Source organism: Schistocerca piceifrons, chromosome 3, assembly GCF_021461385.2.
Source record: "Schistocerca piceifrons isolate TAMUIC-IGC-003096 chromosome 3, iqSchPice1.1, whole genome shotgun sequence".
NCBI classification, from domain to species: domain Eukaryota; kingdom Metazoa; phylum Arthropoda; class Insecta; order Orthoptera; family Acrididae; genus Schistocerca; species Schistocerca piceifrons.
Window position 1 is genome coordinate 494,163,989 of NC_060140.1, and position 20,277 is coordinate 494,184,265.

The 20,277-nt window shown below is 38.1% G+C and overlaps 1 protein-coding gene across 1 annotated transcript in view; it reads left to right on the top strand.

Moving 5' to 3' along the window:
- Positions 1-20,277, top strand: part of LOC124790100 (DIS3-like exonuclease 2) — a 227,914-nt gene that overhangs the window by 69,607 nt on the left and 138,030 nt on the right. The window contains exons 8-10 of the mRNA XM_047257666.1: positions 4,348-4,518; positions 4,602-4,794; positions 5,555-5,728. Coding sequence (XP_047113622.1) covers positions 4,348-4,518; positions 4,602-4,794; positions 5,555-5,728 — 538 coding nt within the window. The remainder of the gene's footprint in view (positions 1-4,347; positions 4,519-4,601; positions 4,795-5,554; positions 5,729-20,277) is intronic.

A 20,277-nucleotide genomic window follows, 5' to 3' on the forward strand; every position in this document is an offset into this window, starting at 1 on the left:
AGTGGTCCCAGGTTATGTTCACGGATGAGTCCATGTATAGTCTGAGCAGTGATCCTCGCCGGGTTTTCGTCTGGTGTGAACCAGGAACTAGATGCAAACCCCTTAATGTCCTTGAAAGGGGACCTGTATGGAGGTCGTAGTTTGATGGTGTGGGGTGGGATTATGATTGGTGCATGTACACCCCTGCATGTCTTTGACAGAGGAGCTGCAACAGGTCAGGTGTATCGGGACATCATTTTCCACTAGTATGCCCGCCTTTTCAGGGGTGCAGTGGGTCCCACCTTCCTCCTGATGGATGATAACGCACAGCCCCATCGAGCTGCCATCGTGGAGGAGTACCTTGAAACAGAAAATATCAGGCAAATGGAGGGGCCTGCCTGTTCTCCAGACCTAAACCCCATTGAGCATGTCTGGGATGCTCTCGGTTGATGTATCGCTGTGTGTCTTCAAACCCCTAGGACACTTCAGGAGCTCCGACAGACACTGGTGCAAGAATGGTAGGCTATAACCCAACAGCTGCCCCACCACGAGATCCAGAGTATGCCAACCCATTGTGTGGCCTCTGTATGTGTGCATGGTGATCATATCCCATATTGATGTCAGGGTACATGCGCAGGAGACAGTGGCGTTTTGTAGCACATGTGTTTTGGGACAGTTTTCTCAACTTATCACCAATACCATGTACTTACAGATCAGTGCCGTGTGTGTTCCATATGTACATATGCTACTAGTGCCAGTTTTGTGTAGTGCCACGTTGTGCGGCATCACATTCTGCAATTATCCTTAATTTATGAGCATGAGTGTATTATAAAACATCACAAGTCTGGGGCTGCAAAGAAGAAATGGAAACACATGTTTAGTTTCATTTCTGATGACTATTCCATGTTATTGACATGTGATAGTGTGTGTTGATACCAATAACCAACTCGATCTGTCAATAATGCATTAACATCTCCCTTGCGTGTACTTGTTGTCCTGTGTTCAAGTCACATTGATTGTCCTGTTACTGGCCCCCCTTCTGCATTTTACAGTTTTACAGAATTTCCTTTTACGCTTTATTATAAATCATTTATAATTTTTAGACAAATGTCTTTAGCTCAATGGTTTTTATTTTCCATGTCCAGAACACCATACATTAAAATCTAATGTAAGTCATCTGTAATAAAATTTAAATATGTTTTGCCCAATAATCAGCTACACAGGTGGGCTTTATCATTAGCTAGCAGTAAATCTACTGGGGTACAGCTTGTGCTTAGGTTTGGCACATCAGTAGGCTGTCCGTTTGGACATCCCACAGTCACATAGTGGTTCCCCATTGAAGTAGTCCCAACAGGGAAGGTTGTACTTGCTATTTGAGACCCTAGTCCTCAACCTGTTGAGAGCCTTCCAGGTTGTGAAGGATTTGTTACTTCCTGTCGGAAGTTTTTCCTTCAGCTCCAGGGCAGGATTTGGTGTTGCCTCCTTCCATAGCCGAAGTCTCCTCTCTTCAATGGTGACATTGATGGGCTCTGACGTACAAAGGAAGCTCTTTCTTCAGTGAAGCCACCTGGGCTTTTGTTGGTGTCCCGTAGGGGGGTGACAATTATCTGTCAACTGTTTCTTCCTTTCCACCTCGACAGCTACTTGCCACTGAATACTGGAGGGGGGCCTCAAACATCCTGATATGATGCGGGATGACTCAATGGTAAAGTGCTAAACTATGGATCTAAAATTCACACATTCAGTCCCCAGTCAGCCCTAGAATGTTTGCCTGTCACCTATGAGTTATGACTTCTTTCACCTCTGGCAGTGTTTGTTGACATGAAAAATGCCAAGGTGCACCATGGTTCAGAATCCATGGTAAACTGTAGGTCCCCATAGAACTGGCTGGGTATGTCAACTCACAGGTTGGAGGAAGGCAATGGTATATCTTCATCAAGTCAATGTCTAGTAAAGCACTGTGGTGCTCAAACCAGTGTTCGAATTGATGGCAACTTTACTATTTCAAGCTAAGATTTGTTTTTTATATTTATATACATTGAAGCTTGCTCTTTTTGACTCTTTTCAGTAAATACAACTTTTTTAACTGAAGTTGTAAAAACAGGAAATTTGATATAATGTTTTATGTAATTATTATTTTTTTACTTATGTCATTTAACAGAGGCTTGGATGGTGAGTTTTGGGCAGGGGGGACAAACTGATGGAGGAGAGGATAATGATCAGATCAAGTATTGTGTATGTATGCTGTGAAATGCGTGATTTTATTCATGTTTTTCTGCACCAAAAACTGCACATTCCAGTGGAGGTTCTTTGACAGAGGTTGGAAATGGGCTGGGGCACACTCAAGTAGCTCAAGTAGCTGTGTACTTGCAAAGGCACTTGTTTTCTCATGGGAGGCAGAGTGTCTTTCAGAAAGTGCGGATATGTATCATTTGTGAGGTTTACAGCAACCATGGAAATGATGTGGAACAAATAAAAGCTACCAGCTACCAATGTCATTCTTGTCATAGAGAATGGTGGTAATCTTGGGCAAGGAACTACAAAGTGTCATACATTGGTATGTATTGTACAGGGTGTTATGTGATATGAGTAAAGTGTCCTCTAATATGAGAATAATTCAATTCTGAATGTGTGTTCATTAGTGTGTCATTGCTTTTTATTGTATCAGGTTGTGTATCCTGTAATTTTTCATTATGATTTCACCCTCCATCTGTAGTGCAGATGGAATGTTACTGTATGTTCATTAGTGTAAAAGCTGTTCGTATTTGTTGTAAATAGGTTGGCTTACTTTCATAGAGGAAACACTTTTTTTTTAGACTTAGGTTACAAGTTATTAATGTTCAACCTGCCATGAGGTTACTCTTGCAGTGTGGTTATTATTCCAAATACAACTTGGTTGTATGGTAAAGAAAGGTCAAAGTTAGGGATTCTGCCAATTAAATGTCTAAGTAGCACAAAATATTTATAAATAATCAATCGGAATAAAATAAACACCCTATGTGAAGGTAGAAATAACAAATATCTGAATAGTAGAAAATCCTCTTTATACTTCTAGAACAGGGATTTCTATTCTGTATAAATTTGTAGGGCAAGGGATGTAAGAAAATACATCAATATATCAGCATGGCAAATTGCTGTCCTGGGTCATAAATGCAAAGTAGAGTAAATTAATTCTAAACAGTATGAAAGACACACACAGCATACTATTTACTGACAGCTGAAAGGTAGACTTCATTTTATTTAATCTCTTATGTACTGCCTTGTGCACAATGTTTCTCATTCTTGTATGATATTTTTATACACACTGTGTAACTTCAGTGGTACATGGATATGTATGTATGTTAAACACATGTAATACCTTACATATCTGTGAACAGAAATGTTTTTTGATGTTATTATAGTGTGGTCATCTTGCTGTGAATTTTGTTTCAAGATGTTCTCAAACGTAGTGTTAAAAGGTTGTCAATAACAGTGTGTCACTATGGCATCATTGTTAGTTCCAACTATTTATGAGTTGATAAAATGTTTTGATTGCCAAGGCTAGGAGTTGATAAGAGTTCATTCCTACGCGAGGTAAGTTTTTCTTACTGAAGATTTTGTGAGTTGTACATGTGAAAGGGAGCGCCAACAAGTTTTTATAATTTAATAATTAAACCCAATAAACCCCAATACAGCCACTTGAAGTATTATGAAAAATAAACAAAACTGTTTCCTTAAATAATTTGAAGTGCAAGTAATGTAAACAAAGGTATAAAAGATGAGAATTGTTCCCTTTGTATTGTGCTGGATATTGAAAATGTGGAAGCCCACAGCACGTAGACTACAGACTTTTTATTGCCATTTGGGGGAAAAAACTGGATGATTAAATATTGAAAAATATGATTTATACTGTAAGAATAAAAATTTGGGAAGTGTAAAGATGGGTCTTTTGCTAATCTGCAGATGTTTCAACTTCTGTTCTTCAGACAGTTTTTGAATGATTCACTGTGTGCACACTTTATTATGACCTAGTTCCACCGCGATAATGATTTGACAGCTTCCATAACTGAAACTGACCCAAGAAGCAAGTTTTCTTTAGTTGGCCAGGCTCTTGTAGATCCAATTTTTCACCTGCATACATTTGTTTTTGCTTGTGGGTTTGATGTTAAATTTGTACCAAGTAGGAAATTCTTTATGGCTGCATGTATTTTGTAACTTGGAATTTTATATGTAGAGAGAATAATGATGATGTGTGATTCTCAGAAGTAGGCATTTTAATATACATATTTGTAGTTAAATCTATCATTTTCACCCAAAAAATATTACTTACAGCATATGTTCTGAAACTTCATTGGCTAGATATTAAATCCTTGTACTTTTTCTTTCTAGAGAAATTATTGAACTGGTAGGGGAAGTTGGTAATAAGGAAGCTGAGACCACAGGTATTCTGTTGGAGCACGGACTTGATGTTACTCCATATTCAGATGATATGAAAGGTTATTTCCCTCAAGCGCCGTACCATATCAGCGAAGAGGAAATACAAAAACGAGTTGATTTGAGGTAGATTTGTTACAAATATCTTGAAAGTACTTCACTTAGATCAAGTGTTTGAAAGCCTTGAAATTTGACTTTTCTCATTCCAGGAAGGAGTGCATTTTCACTATTGATCCAAAGACTGCGAAAGATCTGGATGATGCTGTCTCGTGTAACTTACTGGAAAATGGAAATTTTGAAATAGGAGTTCACATTTCAGATGTTACACACTTCTTAACAGCAGAGACTCCTTTGGATGACATTGTTTCAAAGAAAGCTACCAGTGTATATCTTGTTGATGCGGTAAGTAACACCAAACAAGCAGTTTTAATCAAACTAGAGAATGACATTACATTTCATTTATGCTTGTTTATGCTCATAATGTTGGTACTGTGTGAGAAACATTTACCACAGACAAATTGATGATGTGACCAGTGAACTATTGGACAGGGTGGTTGTCACTATTGCTAAGCAGGAAGACATGAGGCACAGAAGACTACAGATTAGTGAAGAAAACAGTACTTTAGCAGAATAGATGGACATAGTAATTTTTTGTGGAAAGAAAAACAGAGCTGATGAATTAATTGGTTTTGTTTAATTAAATTTTGTTTAAGAAATTTTGTGTAAAAGTAATTGATACAAGGTCAAAACTGTGTTATCAGTCCTTCAGTTACCATGACAGAGCCCCTAATTTTTTTTGTAATATAAGGTTGTAAATTTCATACAAACTTTGTGTGAACACCATACTTACAAAGAACAGACCAGTGCCATTTGTGTCTTTTCCATGAGCATAGCTTCTCCATTAACACATAAAAACTAATAAGCTCTTTTTTGTCACTTGCATCACTGTTGGGTCAACAGGAAAACATTCAGATCCTCTATCTGAATCTGACACGTATTTCTCAAGAAGTAGTGAAGACCTGTTTCTTTGTTTGTGAAGTCAGATGGTCTTTAAATCAGACGGTACAGGCTAAACTTTAAATATAAACTGGTATTGTGTTTAACTGAACTTTTATTTCAAATGCTCTACAGTTTTCGTATTATGTGAAAAAATGTATTTCAGGTTCATCACATGCTCCCAAAAGAACTGTGCATGCTATGCTCTCTATTACCTGGTGAAGATAAATTGACGTATTCTGTAATATGGGAAATGACTCCAAATGCTGAAATACTGTCTCAGCGTTTAACACGTTCTGTCATAAATTCCTGCTCACAACTTGCTTATGAACATGTTCAGGTATGTGACATTTGCTAATTAGCTTTTACTTTAAGAGATAATTACCAGATTTCATGAGATGACGGGGGTAAACAATGTTTCACACTAGAAGATATGTATTTACAGAATTGTTTGGTTTCTGGTATTGTGTAGTGGGTGTGGAGAGACTTTGGCTTCTTGTAGGTATTGGTTAGCATATTTCGCTGACTGTTGGGTAAACGCAAGTTTCTCTGCCAGCTTTATCTTTACATGTCCTACACTGCTAAACAGTTGCTAACATGTTATTGTGTTGTAATTTTTGTTAACATGGACAGTGGGATGAAAGAAGACCATGTGGACAGTTAGTCATGATACTGATGTCATGTACATAATGCAACAAGAGTTCTCCACCATAATTTTTTTTTATGTATTGGTATACTGGGATTTTGCTAAGAACATTGCACTGTGCCAATCAAGGTGTTCAGTAGAAAGCTGCAGTCTGGTGGGCAGAGGGTGCATGTCAGTGAAATCCATTACATAGTCTCCATAGCATATAGTCTGATTCTGTGCAGTTGTTGTGAAAATGTCTTGGTGAAATGCAGATGCTTGCAGCATTAAGAAGTTTGGGAGGTATTTGTAAAGCAGTGCCAAATCTGTTTATATTCAGCTTGTTGTGTACATTTTCTGATGTGTAATGTCCCTATTCCTCATGCAACAGTGGTTTCCTACACTCCTTTACATTTAATGTCATTCCCACCATACTTACAGTTATGATGAAACCATTATCTAAACCTTAATGATCATAACACTCAAATCATATTAATCATAGCATTACAACTATTTTATTCTGCTTATGACCATTTCCTGGGATCAAGGAATACAAATTGACTATGGAATAAGATTTGATGACATTAGCGCATGCACTAATAGAACAGATTATATGTCTGTGTCATCACCCAAGTAGTTCGTGCAGATGCATTGCTGCAAAAAAGCAGTAGACAAGTCAGTAGTGAGTCAGCATGATTTGCCTTCGCTGTTTCCAGATGCCATGAATTCACTATGAAACAATGGCTCTCTTTCTGATTTGTATTCATATGGGATGCACAAGTGTAATTGGGCCTGTAACAAGAAACTACTGTGTACTTTTAACACATGCACTTGCAGTGAATTTGGCCAGCAACTGTCATTATTACTAACATGTCAATAGCAAATTTCAGCACGCACACACACGATGATCCTGTACTTTGTAGGCCTATAATGATATTATTGGGAATTTGAATGATTGCGGCTGAATGACTTCATGGGGGACAGCATTACAGTCACATTCAGGAACTAATGGTTACTGTATTAGTATTTTTAACAATTTTTTTTCCTGACACATCAACATTTACATTCCTACTTCACTGGTTTTGGCCATATCAGGCAGCCATCTTCAGATATAAAAAGAAAAAAGGATGAGGCTTGTACATAATTTTATGAAAATATTATGAAAAGAATAGATTGTTACTTCTACATCTACATATATTCTCTGCAAACCACCGTGAAGTGCATGGCAGAGGGTACGTCCCATTCTACCCGTTATTAGATTTTCTTCCTGTTGCATTCATGTATGCAGTGCAGGAAGAATAATTGTTTGAGTGCTACTGTGTGTGCAGTGATAATTCTAATCTTATCCTCATGATCCCTGTGTGAGCAATATGTAGTTAGTTGTATATTCCTATAGTCATGATTTAAAGCCAGCTCTTGCAACTTTGCTCATAGACTTTCTCAAGGTAGATGTAAATAACCTTCAGAAATCTCCCAGTTCAGTTCCTTTAGTTTCCCTGTGATGTTCTCCACAAACTAAACAAACCTCTAACCATTTGTGCTGCACTTCTCTGTATACATTCAATATCCCCAGTTAGTCCTGTTTGGTAAGGGTCCCACACACCTGAGCAATATTCTAGAACCAGTTGCACAAGTAACTGTCAATGTCAGTGAAATACACCAACAAAAAAAAGTGATCATATGCCATTGTTGGCTGGAAGGCCTCATGCGGGGAAGTTCGGTCGCCGTGTTGCAAGTCCTTCGGCGACTTGCGAGTCAATAATGATGAACACACAACACCCAGTCATCACGAGGCAGAGAAGATCTCTGACCCCGCCGGGAATCGAACCCGGGACCCCGTGTGCGGAAGCGAGAACGCTACCGCAAGACCACGAGCTGCGGACATTCACCAACAGCCACGTATCTTAAGATGTGGTAGCCTTCAAAATAAAATAAAATAACATCTTAAGATACATGGCTGTTGGTGAATTTCATTGACATTGACATTTACTTAACCAGCTGTGTCCATGATGGACCAACAGAGACTAGTTGCACAAGTGATTTGTAAGCTATCTCCTTTGTAGACTGATTGCTTTTCCCCGATATTCTACCAACAAACCGAAGTCACTAGTAACTGCTTCATCCACGACTGAGCCTATGTGATCATTATGTTTCATCTCCCTAGAAAGTGTTACACCCTGGAAGTCGTATGATTTGGCTAATTCCAACTGTGACTCATTGATATTATAGTCATAGGATACTATGTTTTCTCGTTTTGTGAAGTGCACAATTTTACATGTATGAAAATTTAAAACAAGTTGCCAATCTTTAGACCACTTTGAAATCTCATCAAAATCTGACTTGCTATATATGCAACTTCTTTCAGACAACACTTCATCATTATCTGCAAAAAATTCTGAGGCACTATTGATATTGCATGCGAGGTCATTAATATAAAAGATGAACAGCAAGGGTCTCAACACACTTCCCTGAGAAACACCTGATGTTACTTCTACACCTTATGGTGACTCTCCATCCAAGGTAACATTCTGTGCCCTCACTACCAAAAAGTCCTCAACCCAATCACAAATTTCACTTGATACCCCATATCATTGTACTTTTGAAAATAAGCATAAATGTGGTGCTGAGTCAAAGGCTTTTCGAAAATAAAAAAATACTGTGTATACGTGCCTACCTTCATCCTAAGCTTTCAGTGTGTGATGAGAAAAGTGCGAGTTGGGTTTCACGTGATTCATGTTTTCAGAATCCTTGTGTTTTGGCATTGAGGAGGTTATTCTGTTCGATTGTGACAATATTATGGAAACTTGAGTAATGATAAATGAGGTATTGTAATCCAACAACATTTATTCAAAATGTGCTACCAGTTTTGACACCAAATAGTGTTAGCTTCAGGCTCCAAGTGTAACCTGCCATTGGCAATTGAACCGCAATGACAGTGATCAGCAGAGTCCTCGTTTCAAAACACTATGACTTATTAAGCATGTATGCCAGCAAGTGCAACCAACAAAGTTGTGTGCAGCGGGATGAAAATCAACTGGATGAGTAGGAAAAACAAACTTGTAATGTTTGGATACAGCTTTAGTACTGTTCCCAGCCGGCCATTGTGGCCGAGCGGTTCTAGGCACTTCAGTCCGGAACCACGCGACCGGTACGGTCACAGGTTCAAATCCTGCCTGGGGCAGGGATGTGTGTGATGTCCTTAATTTAGTTAGGTTTAAGTAGTTCTAAGTTCTAGGGGACTGATGACCTCAGATGTTAAGTCTCATAGTGCTCAGAGCTATTTGAACCAGTACTGTTTCCTTTGACACAGTCATGTTGTTCAAATATCTGGGTGTAACAATTTTTAACGTTGTGCAGCCCTGTCAGTAACTGTGATAATTGACCATGCAACACGTCAGCCTCAGTTGCAAATAGAAACCAAACTTTATCCAGGTTTCAGCCAAAATAATTTGGCCTTCTTCAGAAGCAAGTGACACTAAACTACTGCATGCCAAAGTTTGGCCATGTCAAGTATAAAACTGTAGCACCATAGTTACTAGTCATAATCTGCATGCAGTTCCGATGCAACTCTCACGGCCTACCAACCTCGTCCGCACAGTGGGGCCTGCTGTTTCTCTTCAGCCCAAGTAATGTAGATTGTGACTGGTTACTACGATGCTACAGTTTTATACTTCTCATGGCCAAACTTTGGCATGCAGTAGTTTAGTGTCACTCACTTCTGAAGAAGGCCAAATTATTTTGACTGAAACCTGGGTAAAGTTTGGTTTCTATTTGCAACTGAGGCTGATGTGTTACATGTTCATCCGGGTGTAACGTTGGAAAGTGATATGAAATGGAACAAACATGTGAGGACTATGGTAGGAAAGATGAATCGTAAACATTGGTTTGTTGGGAAAATTCTAGAAAAGTAGGGTTCGTATGTAAAGGTGACTGCATATAGGTTGCTAGTGTGACATATTCCTGAGTAATGCTCGTGTGTTTGAATCTGTACCAGGTTGGATTAAAGGAAGACTTTTTGAAGCAATTCAGAGGTGGGTTGATCGATTTCTTTCTGGTAGGTTCAAACAACACACGTGTTACAGAGATTCTTCAGGAATTCAAATGGGAATTCCTGGAGGGAAGGCGACATTTTTTTCGAGGAACACTATTGAGAAAACTTACAGAACTGCCATTCGAAGCTGACTGCAGAACAGTTATGTTGCCTCCAGCATACATCGTGCGTAGGGACCATGAAGATAAGATAGGGGAAATTAGGACTCATATCGAGGCATGAACCATGGACCTTGCCGTTGGTGGGGAGGCTTGCGTGCCTTAACGATACAGATAGCCGTACCGTAGGTGCAACCACAATGGAGGGGTATCTGTTCAGAGGCCAGACAAACGTGTGGTTCCTGAAGAGGGGCAGCAGCCTTTTCAGTAGTTGCAGGGGCAACAGTCTGGATGATTGACTGATCTGGCCCTGTAACACTAACCAAAGCGGCTTTGCTGTTGTGGTACTGCGAACGGCTGAAAGCAAGGGGAAACTACAGCCGTAATTTTTCTCGAGGACATGCAGCTTTACTGTATGATTAAATGATGATGGCGTCCTCTTGGGTAAAATATTCCGGAGGTAAAATAGTCCCCCATTCGGATCTCCGGGCGGGGACTACTCAAGAGAACATCGTTATCAGGAGAAAGAAAACTGGCGTTCTACGGATCGGAGTGTGGAATGTCAGATCCCTGAATCGGGCAGGTAGGCTAGAAAATTTAAAAAGGGAAATGGATAGTTTAAAGTTAGATATAGTGGGAATTAGTGAAGTTCGGTGGCAGGAGGAACAAGACTTTTGGTCAGGTGAATACAGGGTTATAAATACAAAATCAATTAGGGGTAATGCAGGAGTAGGTTTAATAATGAATAGGAAAATAGGAGTGCGGGTAAGCTACTACAAACAGCATAGTGAACGCATTATTGTGGCCAAGATAGACACGAAGCCCACGCCTACTACAGTAGTACAAGTTTATATGCCAACTAGCACTGCAGATGATGAAGAAATTGATGAAATGTATGATGAGATAAAAGAAATTATTCAGGTAGTGAAGGGAGACGAAAATTTAATAATCATGGGTGACTGGAATTCGACAGTAGGAAAAGGAAGAGAAGGAAACGTAGTAGGTGAATATGGCTTGGGGCTAATAAATGAAAGAGGAAGCCGCCTGGTAGAATTTTGCACAGAGCATAACTTAATCACAGCTAACACTTGGTTCAAGAATCATGAAAGAAAGCTGTATACATGGAAGAACCCTGGAGATACAAGAAGGTTTCAGATAGATTATATAATGGTAAGATAGAGATTCAGGAACCAGATTTTAAATTGTAAGACATTTCCAGGGGCAGATGTGGGCTCTGACCACAATCTATTGGTTATGAACTGTAGACTAAAACTGAAGAAACTGCAAAAAGGTGGGAATTTAAGGAGATGGGACCTGGGTAAACTGAAAGAACCAGAGGTTGTACAGAGTTTCAGGGAGAGCATAAGGGAACAATTGACAGGAATGGGGGAAAGAGATACAGTAGAAGAAGAATGGGTAGCTTTCAGGAATGAAATATGAAGGCAGCAGAGGATCAAGTAGGTAAAAAGACTAGGGGTAGTAGAAATCCTTGGGTAACAGAAGAGATACTGAATGAATTTAATTGATGAAAGGAGAAAAAACAAAAATGCAGTAAGCGAAGCAGGCAAAAAGGAATACAAACGTCTCAAAAATGAGATCTACAGGAAGTGCAAAATGGCTAAGCAGGGATGGCTAGAGGGCAAATGTAAGGATGTAGAGGCTTATCTCACGAGGGGTAAGATAGATACTGCCTACAGGAAAATTAAAGAGACCTTTGGAGAAAAGAGAACCACTTGCATGAATATCAAGAGCTCAGATGGAAACCCAGTTCTAAGCAAAGAAGGGAAAGCCAAAAAATGGAAGGAGTATATAGAGGTTCTATATAGGGGCGATGTTATTGAGGACAATATTATGGAAATGGTATGGAATGGAATGGAATGGAGGTAGATGAAGATGAAATGGGAGATATGATACTGTGTGAAGAGTTTGACAGAGCACTGAAAGACCTGAGTCAAAACAAGGCTCCAGGAGTAGACAACATTCCATTAGAACTACTGACAGCCTTGGGAGAGCCAGTCCTGACAAAACTCTACCATCTCGTGAGCAAGATGTATGAGACAGGTGAAATTCCCTCAGACTTCAAGAAGAATATAATAATTCCAATCCCGAAGAAAGCAGGTGTTGACAGATGTGAAAATTACTGAACTATCAGTTTAATAAGTCACAGCTGCAAAATATTAACGCGAATTCTTTACAGACAAATGGAAAAACTGGTAGAAGCCGACCTCGGGGAAGATCACTTTGGATTCCGTCGAAATGTTAGAACACGTGAGGCAATACTGACCCTACGACTTATCTTAGAAGAAAGATTAAGGAAAGGCAAACCTATGTTTCTAGCATTTGTAGACTTAGAAAAAGCTTTTGACAATGTTGACTGGAATACTCTCTTTCAAATTCTGAAGGTGGCAGGGGTAAAATACAGGGAGCGAAAGGCTATTTACAATTTGTACAGAAAGCAGATGGCAGTTATAAGAGTCGAGGGGTACGGACGGGAGTAAGATAGGGTTGTAGCCTCTCCCCGATGCTATTCAATCTGTATATTGAGCAAGCAGTAAAGGAAACAAAGGAAAAACTCGGAGTAGGTATTAAAATCAATGGAGAAGAAATAAAAACTTTGAGGTTCGCCGATGACATTGTAATTCTGTCAAAGACAGCAAAGGACTTGGAAGAGCAGTTGAACAGAATGAACAGTGTCTTGAGGGGAGGGTATAAGATGAACATCAACAAAGGCAAAACGAGGATAATGGAATGTAGTCGAGTTAACTCGGGTGATGCTGAGGGAATTAGATTAGGAAATGAGACACATAAAGTAGTAAAGGAGTTTTGCTATTTGGGCAGCAAAATAACTGATGATGGTCGAAGTAGAGAGGATATAAAATATAGACTGGCAATGGCAAGGAAAGCGTTTCTGAAGAGTATAGATTTAAGTGTCAGGAAGTCGTTTCTGAAAGTATTTGTTTGGAGTGTAGCCATGTATGGAAGTGTAACATGGACGATAAATAGTTTAGACAAGAAGAGAATAGAAGCTTTCGAAATGTGGTGCTGCAGAAGAATGCTGAAGATTAGATGGGTAGATCACATAACTAACAAGGAGGTATTGAATAGAATTGGGGAGAAGAGGAGTTTGTGGCACAACTTGACTAGAAGAAGGGATCGGTTGGTAGGACATGTTCTGAGGCATCAAGGGATCACCAATTTAGTACTGGAGGGCAGCGTGGAGGGTAAAAATCGTAGAGGGAGACCAAGAGATGAATACACTAAGCAGATTCAGAAGGATGTAGGCTGCAGTAGGTACTGAGAGATGAAGAAGCTTGCACAGGATAGAGTAGCATGGAGAGCTGCATCAAACCAGTCTCAGGACTGAAGACCACAACAACAACATGGAGGCATATAGACAGTCATTTTTTCCTTGTTCTATTTGTGGGTGTAACAGGACAGGAAATGACTAGTAGTGGTAAGGGGTACCCTCGGCCATGCATCAAGGTGGATTGCAGAGTATCGATGTAGGTGTAGAGATATACAATATTGGGATCTTATTCTCATTCAGTTATGGCATTGCAATGTGACTTTTCACTTAGCTTAATTTGATGTATCTACCTCTACATGTGCATGACTACTGTGCAGCTCACAATTAATTGCCTGGCAGAGGGTTCATCAAACCACCTACAATCTATTCCTCTAGCATTTCGCTCTTGAACGTTGTGGGGAAGAAAAAAAAATGAATGCTTAAGTTTTTCCGGTGGAGGTTTGATTTCTCTCATTTTATTATGATGATCATTTTTCTATAATTAGGTGGGCACCAAAAATGTATTTTTACATTTGGGGGCAAAAAGTTGCTGATTGATATTTCATGAAGATATCTCACTGTAGCAAAAAACACCTTTCTTTTAATAATTACCACCCCAATTCATGTATCAAATCTGTGCACCAACTCACTTCTTTTGCGATAATACAACGTCACACCCCTCCATCAATCCTATGTGATGCAGGTCTCATACAGCACAGTAATACTCGAAAAGAGGACGGCCAAGCGTAGTGTAGGAGTCTCTGTAGTAGATCTGTTTTGTCTTCTAAGTATTTTGCCAATAAAACACAGTCTATGGTTTGCTTTCCCCACAACATAATCCATGCGATCATTCCAATTTAACTTGTTCCTCATTGTTATCCTTAGGTATTTAATTGAATTGACAGCCTTTAGGTTTGTGTGATTTATCGTGTAATCATATTTTAATGGATTCCTTTTAGTACTCACAGGATGACCTCACAATTTTCATTCCTTAGATTCAGTTGCAGTTTTTTACACCATACGGATATCTTCTCTGCATCATTTTACAATTGGTTTTGATATTCTGATGGCTTTACTAGACGATGAATGGTTGCATGATTTGTGAATAATCTAAGAGGGCTGCTCAAATTGTCTCCTAAATTGTTTATATAATTTAGGAACACTTCATTGTGGAACACCAGACATCACTTCTGTTTTACTCATTGACTTTCCATCAGTTTCTACAAACTGACCTTTCTGATGGGAAATCACGAATCCAGTTGCACAAGTGAGATGATACTCCATAGGCATGCAACTCGTGTAGAATTCACTTGTATGGAAAGGTGTTAAAAGTGTTCTGGAAATCTAGATATATAAAATAATTTGAATCTCCTGTTGATAGCACTCTTTACTTCCCGTGAATAAAGAGCCAGTTGTGTTTCACAAGAATGATATTTTCTGATTCTGTGCTGATTATTTGTCCCTAGATAATTTTGTTCAAGATAATTCACAATTTTCAAAAGCAATAAGTGTTCTAAAACCCTACTGCAAATCGACATCAGTGATATGGGTGTATAATTCAGCAGATTACTCTTATTTCTTTTCTAAAGTATTGATGTGACCTATGCAACTTTCCAGTCTTTAGGAACACATCTTTCATTGAGCAGGTTCATGATTGGTAAGTATGGAGCTATAGTATCAGTATACTCTGAAAGAAACCTAAATGGTAAACAATATGGACTGGGGGACTTGCTTTTTTTAAGTGATTTATGCTGCTTCACTTCACAGAGGATATCTATTCCTAAATTGCTTAGGTTGGCAGCTGTTCCTGATTCAAATTCTGGGAAATTTACTTAATCTTATCTGATGAAAGAATTTTGGAAAACCATGTTTAGTAATTCAGCTTTAGTAGCACTCTCGTTAGTAACATTACCACTGCTGTTGCACAATATTGATTGTCTGATTATTTTTGTACTTTATGCATCAACAGAATCTCTTTCATTTTTCTGCCAGTTTTTGAACAAGAGTTTCATTGTGGAAACTATTACAAGCATCTTGCATTGAAGTCCATGCTAAATTTTGAGCTTCAGTAAAAAATTGTCAAACTTGAAGATTTTGTGTTCTTCTAAATTTGGTACGTTTTTTTCACTGCTTCTGCAACAGCATTGTAACTTCTTTTGTTCCCACAGATCAGTACCATCCCTTTTTAATTTATTTGGTATATATATGCCAATTGCCTTCAATACAATTTCTTTGAATCTAAGCCACAGCATGTCTGTACTTACATAGCTAATTTGGAAGAGGTGGGCTTGGTCTCTTAGAAAGGCACCAGGAGAATTTTTATCTGCTTCTTAAACAGACATATTTTGCATTTATTAGTGGTAGATGTAGATGTTATGGTATTCAGTCTCACTACAATGAACTGATGATCACTAATCCCTGTATCCATTATGATGCTCCCTATTTGCTCAGAATTATTTGTTGCTAAGAGCTCGATATGTTTACACATCTATTTACGTTTTGAATGGGCTCCTTAACTAATTGCTCAAAATGATTTCTGTGGAAAGCATTTAGTACAATTTAGGATGACATTTTCGTCTACCATTGACTTTAAACTTGTATTTTTGCCATCATATCAAGGGTAGATTGAAGCTACCGCCAACTGTAGTTGTATGAGTGGGGTACCTGTTTGCAATGAGTTTAAAGATTTCTTTGAACTGTTCAGCAGCTGCATCATCTGAGTGGGGAGGGGGGGGGGGGGGAGGGCAGTAATAGGAACTGATTATTAATTTAGTCCGGTTGTCAAGCATAATTTGTACGCGTACTGTCTCACAGGAACTGTCTACTTCAATTTCACTACAAAGTAAACTACTTCTAACAGCAAGATGGCAAGATGACACCCATAGGAACAGATAGTGTTCCGCTCTCATCAAAAATGGAAAATTGAATTGTTCATTGTGTAAAGAATGTAAAAAGAAAGTGATAAAAGGAATCCTGTGTGTTAAGTGTAACTAATGGCGGCATGAAAAGTGCAGCAAAATAAAATTAAAATAGGTCAGTGATGGTTTTTTCATGTACATGTCTGGGCTGTTTACAATTTGAAATGTCTGAACTTGAAAAAGCAGTGAAAACAAAAATTGAAATTCTGAGGACACTTCAAAATGATATTGAAGTGTTGAAAAGTGAAATCTCGATTTTAAAACAAGAAAATGATAAATTATTATGAGAAAAAGAGTCCTGTGTGTCCGAAACCTGTGAAACAAAAACAAAACGGCATTGCATTGAAATGCTGAATAGTGAAATCTCTATTTTAAAGCAAGAAAATGATAAATTATTATGAGAAAAAGAGTTCTATGTGTCAGAAAGCTGTGAAATAAAAGCAAAACAGCGTTGCGTTAATCCATGTGCAGACATCAGCAGTAAGCCAGTAAGCAGCAAAATGATGACTCCAGGTAAAGAAAATAATAGATTAGCAAGAGAGAAACAGTTCAATTTGTGTGAAAGTTGGACAATGGAAACAAAACAATACCATGAAAACTCGCACGCATTTATAAGCAGTACTAACATTCAAAACTTTAGGTCTAATATATCAGATGTGCCCAGTGAATTACCAATAACCTCAGTAACTTAAAATTCAGTACATAAATATGAATGGAAATCTGTATCATATAGTAAAAGGAAAGACAGTGGCTCAAGTGACCAAAGAAATAAAAATGAATTTCTATTAATAGGCGATTTGTTACTGAAAAATAGTGCTATTCCAGGATGCAACATTGGTGTGTGACCTGGAATTAGGATACAACTAAACACGTTGGGACAGACTCAGTAAAAATTAGCAGTGAAGAAGAAATCACCATTGACACAAGAAACTTGATTTGTTCAGCTAGAAGTGTGTATCCAGGTTCCCAGCTGTAATCAATTGAATAATAAAAAGATGATCTGTAAGTGACAGATATGTCTGCAAAATAATCTGTGCCATAAAAGAACAGTGTGATTGGGGTTGTATTCCTAGGTCCAGATGAATTCCTAAGTGAAAACTGCCTAGGAAAGGATGGACTGCACTTAAATAGACTGAGGTGTCTAACATTATGCAGGACATTTACACAGACATTTGCAAAATAATAAAATTCAAGGGAAACTACAGTGGCTGGATGGGGATGAAAAAGTGGATAAACCAGCAAAAAAATCCAACAATAAGTATCATCCAAAAATGAGGAAGAGCAGAATGTAGACATGGAAATTGGTTTTTTAAACACCCGATATTTGAACAACAAGGAATTGGTATTGAATGACTTTTCATCAGAGAATAAATTTAACTTGTTGTGTTGAAGTGAACATAGGGCCACTGAAGATGAAATTCTAGTTTGTAAGTTCAAAAATTATAGTTTATCAAACAGTTACTGCTGAAGAGTTCACAAGTGATGGTGTAGCAATATTTGTTGGTAGGTCAATCGATTACACCATTGGTAACTTAGATCTAAATTATTTATGTAAAGAACTGAATTTTGAAGCCACTAATATAGTCATAAGTAGTATGAAGCTAATAATAGTATCAGTGTACAGGTCTCCCAATGGCATTAGCAGAGAATTCTTAGAAAAATTGGACATCCTTTTATGTGCACTCACTGGAAACAGATTTACCAGTCATGACATTATAATAGATGGTGATCTTAATTCTGATTTTGACATGTCAAGTGACAAGCGCAATGTTAGTGATTTGAAAAACGTGTCACAACAGTTCAATTTATGGTGTGTTAACTATAACCCTACTAGGGAACAAGTGTGCTTAGACAATATATTTGTTAATTTTAAATGTGCTCAAGCTCATAGTGATGTAACAATGTTTCCTTTTTCTGACCATAAATCAGTGTCCTTCATATATGCTAACAGGATCAGCTCAGTAAATCTTAGCAGTGACATGGCCATTTCAGAAATGGTGATCACTAGGCCAGTGACCAATGGAAAAATGGACAAGTTCAGGAAACCCCTTGGATCTGCCAAAGACATGATGGTGATCCTTTGTCTATCAGATAATGAGTCAGCTAAGATAAATTTTGAATGTTTCTTTAACTCGTTTCTGCAAACATTTAATGAAAGTATTCCCGATAGAAAATGTAAAGTAACAGACAGAGGTTGTAAAAAGATGATGTCAAAAAACAAAAATTCTTGGCACACTAAAATGTTGTCTGATATGAAAGATCCTGTAATGATGCTATTATATGCAATAATACTAAGTCTGAAAATGCAAAATCTGTGAATGTAAGATGGAGAAATGATTATAAAAAAGCAATTACTGAAGGGAAAAATTTGCACAATGCCCAGTACATGGAGACTTCTAATGATAAATGCAGAGCTGCTTGGAATCTCATAAATAGTGTTGCCAAAGATTCATATAAGGTCAAAATCAATATCTCTCCACAAGAATTTAATGATATTTTATTAAATCTGTGGAGGAAGTAACAGTGGCAACAGTAAACCTGATACTAGTCCATCAGAACTCTTAGAATAGGTTATCATGGGACACCCTACAATAATATTCTCACTTCCTCTGAGGTTACACCCAGTACTGTATTAAAAATAATAAGGGTATTAAAAATAATAAGGAACTTTAAGTCATCAGATAGTGCTGATATTTATGGCAATTCGCTGAAGAAAGTCATTGATTGCATTGTTTATCCACTGACTCACTGCATAAATAAATATTTGTAGATTTAGAAAAAAATCATCAACAGAAGATGCAATAGACTCTGTAATTAAATATGTTCTTAAAGTGTTTGAGGTACAGGGATTTGTTCAGGCCACTTTCTGTGATCTGAGTAAAGCATTTGACTGAGAGTGACATGACAAACTTCTACAGAAACTACATTTTTATGGCAGTAGGGATAACAGCCTAAAACTATAAAGTCTTATCTCCAAAACTATAGGCAAGTTTTGTGTATCGACAGAGGAAAATCTACTGAGAAACAAACTGAGGTGGGAGTTGTGCAGGGGTATGTGTTGGGACCTACTCCCCTTTATAAGTTCCAGTACAGTGCTATTTGCAGATGACACTATCTTCCTAAACTATAACAATGATCTAAATAAGTTAAAAGATTATACTCACAATATATTTGTCCAAGAGTCATATTGGTTCAGGTCAAATGGGTTTATTCTGAACATGAACAAAACATAAAAAATGGTATTTAGTCTAAAGGACAAAAGTCCCTTTAATTATCTGTGTTACATAAAGTTCTTGGGTGTATACTAGATGACAAATTGTCCTGGGAGCAACATGTAAAATGCATTAGTGTTAAAAAAGCCCTTCTATGAATTAAAAGAATTTTTTGACTGCAGCATGGAATTGTAAGCTTGTTCTGTTTGCTAATGTAATGACTATGCTATATAATATAAAAAATTGTCTGTTGCTGTAAAGGCCTAATAACAATAAAAGTATCTTATCTTAACATACACTCCATCACCAACTGTATTTAATCTGTGCTTTCTGAACACCATTAAGTCCTTTGTAAAAATGTTGGCTAAACGTTATTTGTGCCTTCAGTACCTACAACGATTTGAGCTTCAGTACCTTCTATTAGCACTTTGAACTGTGTTCTTTCCCAATACAGCAAAAACAATTTACAACTACAGTACCGATTGTTGTTAGGTCTACCCTTGTCCTGTGTTAACCTTGCATCTTTTGAGACCGACACCCTCTCTGTACTTTCTTGAGACCATTTAACCTAAAAAGCCATTTAGTCCATTCCATACAGCTGCTCCTACCTGCGTAGCTGCCCCCTGGGTGTAATGGAAACCTGATCCATTAAGCACAACCTGAAACCACATCACCCTATGGTGCAAGTCGAGGAATCTG